General features: G+C 45.5%; 1 protein-coding gene across 1 annotated transcript; it reads right to left on the bottom strand.

Moving 5' to 3' along the window:
- Positions 1-1,242: 1,242 nt before the first annotated feature.
- LOC148028480 (dihydroorotate dehydrogenase (DUF3598)) lies at positions 1,243-4,677 on the bottom strand. Its single transcript, XM_087688788.1, has 5 exons — positions 4,120-4,677; positions 3,020-3,535; positions 2,814-2,882; positions 2,365-2,504; positions 1,243-2,277 (listed from the first exon to the last, which is right to left on the bottom strand). Exons 1-5 carry the CDS (start codon positions 4,660-4,662, stop codon positions 1,845-1,847), a joined length of 1,701 nt encoding a protein of 566 aa, XP_087544914.1. The 5' UTR covers positions 4,663-4,677; the 3' UTR covers positions 1,243-1,844.
- Positions 4,678-9,772: the final 5,095 nt, after the last annotated feature.

The raw sequence follows: 9,772 nt of genomic DNA, 5'->3' as shown, positions 1-9,772 counted from the left end.
AAAAGATTACCATGAAAACCAATAGAGCAAACAAGGATCCAAATCCTTTGAATCAAGGAGGAGAAAAGGTCTTGGTAGAAACCTTTGAAAACGAAACTTAAAATAGACCAGACTATTGTGGGCTTCGTAAGTGCTAAGGAACCATCGAGAGAACTCATCATTTGTGGGGATGCACCCCATGAAGTAGAGGTAGAGGCCAAAAGAAGAAAAGTCACAATAACATTGGCAATCACTCTCCGGAGGGAGCTCCATTTTCCATTTCTAGTTTGTGAATCTTCTTAGTAGGGGATAGTATTGTTCTCCTTGCATTGCTTACCGTACGCATATCAAAGGTAAAAGCATTGGCTGTGGCTTGCAAGTCCGAGCCCTTGTCTTTCGCATGGGAAGTGTACCTTACCTTTGGCTATGGCTTGCAAGTCCAAACCCTTGTCTTTCACGTGGGAAGCATAGGAGTCTACCTCCATCACCGCAAAAATATCGGTGGCTTTGGACAGTTCTGTTGCTATAGCGTCTTCTCCGCCATGCTTGGCCTGCATGCAAGCCACTGGAGATACCAGAACAGCAAGTCGATAGGACAGCACTCGGAACTCATTTCCTCCGCTAGTGTAACAACCCATGGTAGATCTCTAGATTTCTAAAACTTGTGTCACTTTAGTGTGAACCCAACCTAAGGTGCACTCACCCCAAACACAATCTGACAATGAAGGCATGGTTCTTGGCCTTTCATCCCAACCTTGTATGGTTACAAAAACAATTAGTAGCAAAACCATGTCGCATCCCCTCATAGCAAGCTTAGGATAATGTCCTTAATAGATCATTTAATCAACCTTTCTGATACGGAGCAATTCTGCCAAAGGACCATATTATAGCAAAACCATGTAGCATCCTCAATAGCTTATACACTGTTCAAATCCACCTTTATGGATCACTGCTTGGGGAGAGCTTTTCTAAATCAAACAACACACAAACAATTATGTCAAACAACACATGAGAACATTGGTATTTCTGTTAACTAATGCAATGTGTTTTATGAAATTCAGGAGTATTTGTTCACTTGTCAGAATCCAAACCACCAGCTACAAGTCCAGTCATTTGTCCCCAACAAGAAACACAGGGAACCTTGAATGCACAGCTGCCGGCTTGGTTTCTTCCTTCCTCTTTCGGAACGCCCCCATTAAAAGGTAAAACAACTTGATCAGCTAAATTCAAAAATGTCCAGCACAGAAACACATAGCCAAAACAGAACAAATATAATTTCATGTATAGCATTCACTTAGGCTCAGGCTGCATCAGCGGTAATCTCCCACATTGCATATGTGGTTTTAAATGTTTGTGAAAATGTCTGACACATGTATGGAACAGAATAGCCACATCCTTCCATCTACAAGAGGTCCTTAATGTAGCCAAAAGGAACATCACTAGCATCCATACAGGCATCTGCATATGGACAAATCTTTCAAGGTAGAAAATCCATCTGCATACCCATGTGTATGACCCTTGTCGGTGTTCAGTTTTAAGAAAAATGTTTGCTTTCTTGAGAAATCTCCAGTCCTTCATCTTGTCATCCCTCAGATGTAACCTGAAAATTCAGCGCTAGGATTTCAATGCAGAATGTAAATCATCACTGCTATAAACATATGCCTGTGAACTGTGATCATGATCTGACATGGTTGTCCAGGGTTGCCAGGTTTTAGGCCCATTTAGGAGCCTGGAAAGCAAAAGACAGGTATAGTGTGAAGATTCCATGTCTTCTGGTCATGCAGGGAACCAAACTGAACGCAAAGACTTCAACAGTATCCACCCTTACAGGAACACGAAGTCCCTTTGCAATCATTATCAGCACATCACATCCGTCCACCTTTCCATCCTCCCTTGACTTCAGTCTTTGTATGCACTTCACACAACTTACCACTCGTATTGTAGTCTCTTTCCATGACAAGGTTAACTCCATCACTGTACCATCCAACACCTATGGTCAGTAAACCATCATCCTTAATATGCACATAAGCAGTGATTCCACCAGGCAGCCACAGAACAGTAACATCTTGCATGTCCATAAGATCCTCTTCGGCAAAGTGCACTGGCATTTCAGGAAGTAGACGACGTTTTTGTGTCTCCATGCTCAAGAACACATAAGGAGGCCTGTCTGATTCTCTTCCATCATCAGGAATCACAGCAGATGCACTGACTTCAAAAACTTTCCAAGAACCCACCAATTCTTGGGGTAGGAGCCTTTCACGCTCTGAAAATAGTTTTAAATGATGTCCACCAGTATCACTGCATCCATCCCAAAACAACTGCCTGAATTATTCTAGACCATTCATAAAGGTAGATCGAGTATTTGAAAAAAATCAGGCCATATACCTTATAGACTTCATGTTATTTGGGCCCATCCACTCTTCTTCATAAACAGCCACACGAAGCAGTTGAACTTCCTCTCCTCCTGCTTCAACAGCAATAGTATGCACTAGTCGAAGTCTTGTGTGGCCACCTCTCACAAGACACTGCATTTCAAGGAGAACAAGGAGCAGAGAGCCTCAATGTACAAAAGAAAGAAGCCAATCAAAGACTTGTGCTCAATTCATACAATCTAAAATGATAAGAAATCCAAGTATGACCCAGTTGGTCAGTACAACATTGAATCATTCATAAATCTGGAAAATAATAAAGGTCCAAAAACAACACAGGGATGAAGGCTTGAGCCAACTACTGCACGCAGTAAAATCTCTCATTCAAACAGTAATTATGCACTATGACCTTTACTTAAAACTCAGGGCTCCCTAATAGAGATATACAGCTCAAAAGCCACTCACTTGTTCAATCCTGTAAGTAAGAGGTGCTCCCGTGATTAGCTCCAAAGGACCCCTTGAGTATGAACCATCCTGCCATTAAGAATTAAGTATAAACATTAGAACCACCACCACATAATAAGCATATCTGCATCAACTTTGCAGCTTAAACCTCCAAAAAATTACCACCACCAGATTTCTCTGAATGAACTCCAACCATGGATACAAACCTCAAAGAAAACAAGCCCAGGTTCCAGGTCCAGTATGTCCTCTTCCATAACTGTATCATATGTCAAATCCTGGCTTTCAAGGTCATTTGTAATCCCTTTATCTTGTTCATCTGCGAGGACCTCAGATAAGCTATAATCAATATTCAGGGCCTCTCCAGTGTCAATGTCACCAACATCAGCACTACTCTGAGTGATGACTTCTTCCACACTTCCAAGCATTTCAGCTTCTTCATCAATAAACATGGGTAGTTTCTGCACCTCTAACTCCTTTGTCCCTTGCTCCCCATGTGGATTTCCAACAGCCCAGGATGTCTTCCTTCGGATCTTATTGGCAGATTCCCCTTGGACTTCTTCAGCTGTACTGTAGATGCGGCAATCATACAGAAACTCATTCCTATTTCCAAGGGCAACGGGTTCCATCTCAGCAGTTGTTGGAGAAAATGCAGCTCCTACACCCCTCCAAACTCCACGTAGATTGCTGATGAAAGTCTGCCATGATGGGTTTGTTGAGGGTTCCTACAGAGAGTAATATGGCAGCTTCAAAACTTGAAGTGTACTCTAGTGGATGACAGTATCAATGCGTCGAATAAGAAAAAAGAAATTATTTGCTTAAGACATGAACATGCACTCTGAATTACAAAATCGAGATAGGTTTTTCCTGGTTCAATGCACTAGTGATCATGGATGCGCCAAAACCATCATGTGCTTATGCTTTGAAACAGCAGCACATACATGTTGGTGAATGAATGCAAAACATAGATGTCATCTCTATGCCATCTGATGCAGTCTAAATTAATACAGAGATGGAATGCATTCACAATAAAGAATATAAATTCTTGCAATTGTGTACAACAGAGCCATCATCACACCTGTTATCTCTATGCCATCTGATGTTGCCTACTTTAATTGAGCATCACAAGACCAGCTGCAAATGTTTTAATGATCCAAGAAAGTCATTGTCACCGCAGTCATCTCTATGCCATCTGCCTAATTTATTTAGGTTCAAGTGTTTTGAGCATCACAAGACAGAGATGGAATGCATTCACAGATAAACATAAGTTTCTGCAAGTGTGTAACTGATCCAACGAAGCCATCATCACCTCAGTCTGAAGGACAGTCTCTGTCTCCACCGGCATGACTCCAGAGACAAGTACCCTTGGCAGGGCTGCGCCAGCATCCATCTCTTCATCTGTGTGACGCTGAGGCCGCGACGGTCTGGACTTGGCCTGAGCCTTCTTCTGTCTAGAATTCCCATTAGAAGTGAGCTGCGGCGTGCGGCTGCGGCTGCCTGTTTTGCGTGTGACAGTCTTGGATGATGAAGAGGGGGGCTCATCATCATGCCAGGGGCTGTTCTTCTTGGGGCCTCCTCTGTTTCTGTTGCTGCCACCACCAGCCTTGAACAGGATGACAGGCCTCCTGCAAGTTTTCAGGATGCCTGAGGGGGGCAACCTCCTCCATGGATGATGATGATGATGAAAGGGACCTGGAAACTCAGAAGAAGGTGGGATGGAGATGCTGCTGCATGATGATGATGTGAATTCTCGCATACAACTCATCAGGGGAGCCTGCTGTGACTGTGATGACAACACACCATCGAGGTTGGATCCGCTACACACAGAGAGTGAAACATAAATGGATAGCATTTCGTTCAAATTAAAAACTCGGGTGAATTTACCAAAATTTGAAATGCCCAGAATTTTGTGAAAATTCCAGACAAAACAAAATGGAAACTAAATCGATTGCACTTCCAAATTAAAAATAAATGGATCAGCTGAGCTGCAAAGAGTGAAAAATAAATGGACAGCATATCATTCAAATCAAAAATTAAAAATAAATGTACAGCATATCTAAGCAATTGGACACACTAAGACTCCATATCCAAGGACATACTACTCTGCTAACTAGCGGGCAAGGGCGACTAGACCATGACCTCTGCATCTAATAGATCTCACACTAGAAACTGCATGTTAATGGAAGAAAGGAAGGCAAGGGATTTACTTTCCCAAATGTTAGATTTAGGTCACCACAAATGCAAGGACATAACTCGGAGAAGAAGAAGCTTGAGAGAGCACAACTCAAAGTGTATTGAGAGGTGTCAATTGAGAAGATTTACAAGACTAAGTATGCCTTAAAAGTGAATAGGTGTATATACAAGACCAAGGGAAAAAAACCTCCTAAAGAGGGAAAAATGCCCCAACACTTCTAAGTGTACTCATGCACACTTACTACCAAAATATGGTAACAAGTCCCTCCTTGGAGTGATGCTACGAACAAAAGCAAGCATTTATGTATAGGGAAGTGCCATGCCTAGTGCATTAGATCAATCCACAAAAGGGAGTAAGCCCAAAGCTTTGCAGAAAGCTTCAAACTTCTCATAAGGCAAAGCCTTCGTGAAAACATCTATAAGGTTATTCTATGTTGGCACATAGGCCAAGATGATCTCTCCTATATATAGTCTCTTCTTGACATATTGATAGTGCACCCCAATGTGCTCAATATGTGCATGGAACACTACATTCCATGCAATTGCCAATGTGCTCTAATTGTCAATGAAGATGGTGGTGGTAGATGGATATCCAACTCTCAAATCAGCCAAGACGTGTTCGAGTGAAACACGCTCAATAGTGGATGTGAAAGCTACCTTATACTTGGCTTTAGAACTAGAAGTTGCCAAAGTAGGCTACTTCTTGCTCAACCATAATATGCATGAGTTGTAAAGTATGAAGTAAAAACTACTTGTGGATACACGAGTGTCATAACAACCAACCTACTCATAATCCAAAAAAGCATGTACATCTGGTGGTAATTATCCCCTTTCAGGATAAAACAACCCAGCATGTCGAATACCACTCAAGTAGTGAAAGATCCACTTCACTGCCTCTACCAATGCTTAGTGCATAGCTATGCATAAACTTGCTCATCTATGAGACTGCGAATTGAATGTCAAACCTCGTAATGCACACATAAATCAAGCATCCAACAACCTGCTGATAGAGAGAATTTCATATTAGCTTTAAAATCAGAAATATGTGTCTCATTAGGACCAATGAGCAGCATGTCATCACCATAAACCACAATGATTAAAGACACATCACTCTGAGAGGCGGCGATAGAGTCAGCAGCCAGAGGGAAAGCAAGGGCAATGATCACTCAAGTAGGTTGTTTGCAGGCTGCATCCTCCCTCTCCATCTTCTTGGCGCATTTTTCGGCGCAGGCAGGCGTCAACTTCTCCTCTCTCTCTCTCTCCACGATTTCTCTCCAACATTTCATGTGTCATTTTCAAATTGGGCTCCCAAAGGTCATGCTCACTTTGGCCACTCTAATGTCCACCTCTTTGCATCTTGACCGTTTCCTTGGCCATTTCCCCGTCCGAACTCGGAATTGAGCTCTGAAAAATCCTGGGCGTCCGGCTTAGCATCCCGCATTGGCCAGTAACTCGTGTCAACCCGCACGACTGTCTAAAAAATTATGAAAAATCAACAAGTGTTGCTCGGGCACCTTTAAAGCACTTTGGTGCTTAAAATCGTCCTAGGTCGAGCCGCCGCCTTTGACGTTGGATATTTTTCCCTTGATACTCATAATTTTTAGCTATTTTTAAGCACTTTCCGGCACCAAAATTCTGCTCTCAAGAGGCTTATACATGGATACATGTGATACAAGGGCATGACGAGAGTTTACTCCTCGTCATCTGAATGGCGGATGGCGGGGGGCCTTGTTAAGGAATTTGCAACTCAACAAGTAGCCCTTGAGGTTGAGGCGGGTTTTGAGAGTGGTGGTGGAAAGGAAGGGGTGGTTGCACTGGGTGAATTTGCTATCGCTCATATCTTCGAGCAGTGCAACACAAAAGGATGGCAAAAGAGTAGCGCGCATCATGAGGCGAGTCATGGTGATGTTATCTATAGCGTTGGGGTCGAAGTAGAGGGGGGGAAGGTGACGTTCTTGAGCTGTGGGCTCTTGGTAGACTAGGACCCTAATTAGTTTAAGATAATTACAAGTGGTTATGAAGGCAGGGTCAGGACAGGAGGTGAACTCACTAAGAAATCTATCTATAGAGCTATACAAATCAGGGAGGGTAAAGAGAAGGGCGTCCTTATGGGAGGTGCTATTGGCATTATAGATAATGGGAAAGTCGAACCTGCCGTGGATGGACAGATTAAAGTCAACCCCTACCCTTCGAGGATATGGCATGAAAGTGGGGTCGTTTCTCTCAGAAGGGAGGGTGTTACAAAATGCCATCCACGTGTCAAGGTTGACGTAAAAAATGTGTCGTCTCCAGGTGGGTTGGCAATTATAGCCTTCCATCGATCTAGGCACCTGGAGGACTTTATCCTGCCAAAATTCACGGTCCTCGGCTCCCCAAGCAGTTGGGTTGGCCTCTCGCTCCGCTATCCACTTGGCCTTGAGCCTTGCACCCATGGCAATTACGTCGTTTGCCAGTTGAATGGGCATTACTCTGTTTAATGTAGCGGGAAACTCAAAGCTCAAGTCGAAGGGATCGCGGATACACTCCTGCTGTTCCCAAATAATTAACTCTGCATGGAATTCAGGAAGGTGATTCTCAGGGCGCGGTAGGAGAGGGGCAGGTTGTCTTGGAATAGGTCTAACGTTCAGCTTTTTCCTTGCCTTCTCTACCATCTCTCTTCTGCAGTTAGCCTGGGCTGCTTTCCTCTCAGCAGATATGTCAAGGGGCTGCACTTCCTCTTGTTGTGGAGGAGGGGGTGGTGGGACGTAGTCCTCCTCTTAAGGTCCCAGATCAAACTCTGATTCACCCCCTTTTGCTTGCAAGTCTTCTTGCGCCTTCGCCTCTGTGAAGCCGAGTTTGTCTATTTCCTGCGCCGTCAGGCCTACCTGTGCAAGATATCTTCTTTGCTCCTCCAGGCTCTGCGGCGGGCCTCCTAGCTGCAGTGGCACATGCAGGCCTGTTGTTAGGGCTCTGCGTGCAATGGCTAGCTTCTTCTGTAGCTGATCGTTGGCTTCGTGTCCTTCCTGTTTGGTGGAGTGGAGCAATGTATTGAGGAAGGTGTGCTGTTGGGCTATCATGGAGAGCTGGGCCACCTCTGCCTGATTCTCAGCCAACACCCTATCTCCTTCGGCTTTGGCCAGCCGACGTGCCAAGTCTCGTATTCTCCCCTCATTGTGATCAACCCATTCTTTTGCTCTTTTTTCCATATCTTCCAGGCTCTCCCCTTGATGGAGGGTCATAGCCATGAGTTGTTGCTGCTGGGCCTTGAGCTCGCGGTGCAGGTAGGACTACTCCTGGCGTTCATCGGCGATCTGTGCGTTGAGTTGGTCCAGCTTCACCTGCATCCTTTGCACCTGCTCTTCTCTTAACTGGTCCAGCTCTGCAGCCTCCTGTCTGATCTTGTCGAGTTGGTTTTGTGCTTCCAGGTTGACTGCAGAGAGCTGGTCGTTCTTGCGCCGCAAGTGAGCATTGGTCTCCCTTTTCCCATTGAGGCACTCCATCAAGATTTTTCTCCTTCCTTCCCAAGCAGCATTACGTTCCTTCAGGGCCTTTGATTCCTCTGCATCCTTATTGTTGGCTTCCTCCCTGAGTGCAGCGATTTCCCTTTGGTATTCTATTATTTGCTTTGTTTTCTCCAGTTGGAGAGCGGCTCGTGATTCTCATTCTGTTGCCAGCTCCTCAACGGCTGCTCTCCTTTCTTCCTTGGTCCTTTCTAGCTGCGAGAGCAGCTCCTTAACATATTCATCGTATTGGTCTGCTGGAGGTGGGGGATGGGACATGGTGGCGGTGGTGATAGCGGCTTTTGTTTTCTACCTCTTTAGCTCCGGCCTTGGCTCCAGATCAGCCGTGGATATCCTTTTGACTCCTGACGCTGGGGTGGCCATGCCCGTTTCTCTTACCAACTCCCGTTCCACCAGGAATTGCAGCCAAGTGACCACGTTGCTCTCATCGACTTTTGGTGTGGAGCCTTGGGTGGCGGTGGCAGTGGGTGTTGTCATGATAAGAGTGGCTGGCGTGGAAGGTATGAAGAGGGGGGGAGTTGGCATAATCGATTCTTTGCATTTTCCCTTTGCCGAGGGCGGGGGTGTGATTTCCGGCACATTGATACTGGAATTAGGTGCCTCTGTTCGGTGTGGGCTCTCTGCACCTTCCTCGTCTCTTTTGTGCTGCTCCTCAATGGAGCGACGGGTGGCCAGCGCTATTTCTTCCTCTTCCTTCCTTCTCAGCTCCTCTTCAGTCTTCTTTTTTCTCTCCTCCTCATCCCTGACTGACTCCCTTCGAGCCCTCTCCAGATCTTCCTTCTCTTTCTTCTTGCGCTCCTCTTCCCTCTTTCCATGCAGGGCTTTGGTTCGTTGTTCTGCGTGCCTCTGTGGGCTGCCCTGGGACTCTCCCTCTGCATCTTCGTCAGTCTCCGTTTCGTCTGGAGACCTACGCTTCTCTTCTGTGTGAGGTGGGGATTGTGACGGTGACTCATCACTTCCTTCGTCGCCTCCCTCCTTGTTTTCCTCTTCTCGTCCTTGCCCTAGTGCTTCTTGGATTATGGCCGTGAGGACGCCTCCAAACCCTATGGTTGCGGCTTTGGAGGATGATGCCTTGCGGGTTGATTAGGATGATGGGGATTCCCCTCCAGCGGGCTCTTCCTCTTGTTGTTGCTAGGGTCTTAGCCGAAGCCTCTATGGTTCTCCTCACAAACGCATTAAGGTTCACCTTGTCCAGCGATTGTGCCGCAATGCTGTCGAGCAGAGGTACATTGATCCGGCTCATTATGCTGTTGTACCTCTGGCTTGAGA

This window comes from Lygodium microphyllum, chromosome 11 (genome assembly GCF_053477565.2).
Source record: "Lygodium microphyllum isolate KBCC chromosome 11, Lygodium_microphyllum_v1.1.10, whole genome shotgun sequence".
NCBI classification, from domain to species: domain Eukaryota; kingdom Viridiplantae; phylum Streptophyta; class Polypodiopsida; order Schizaeales; family Lygodiaceae; genus Lygodium; species Lygodium microphyllum.
This window is presented reverse-complemented; position numbering and strand designations above follow the sequence as displayed.

Excerpts from the sequence above, each read along its gene's own strand:
- LOC148028480 (XM_087688788.1), bottom strand. The coding sequence starts at position 4,662 with ATGCTATCCATTTATGTTTCACTCTCTGTGTGTAGCGGATCCAACCTC. Across the intron at positions 2,883-3,019 it reads CTGGGCTTGTTTTCTTTGAG|GATGGTTCATACTCAAGGGG; the intron begins GTTTGTATCCAT and ends TCTTAATGGCAG. Across the intron at positions 2,505-2,813 it reads TTACTTACAGGATTGAACAA|TGTCTTGTGAGAGGTGGCCA; the intron begins GTGAGTGGCTTT and ends CTTGAAATGCAG.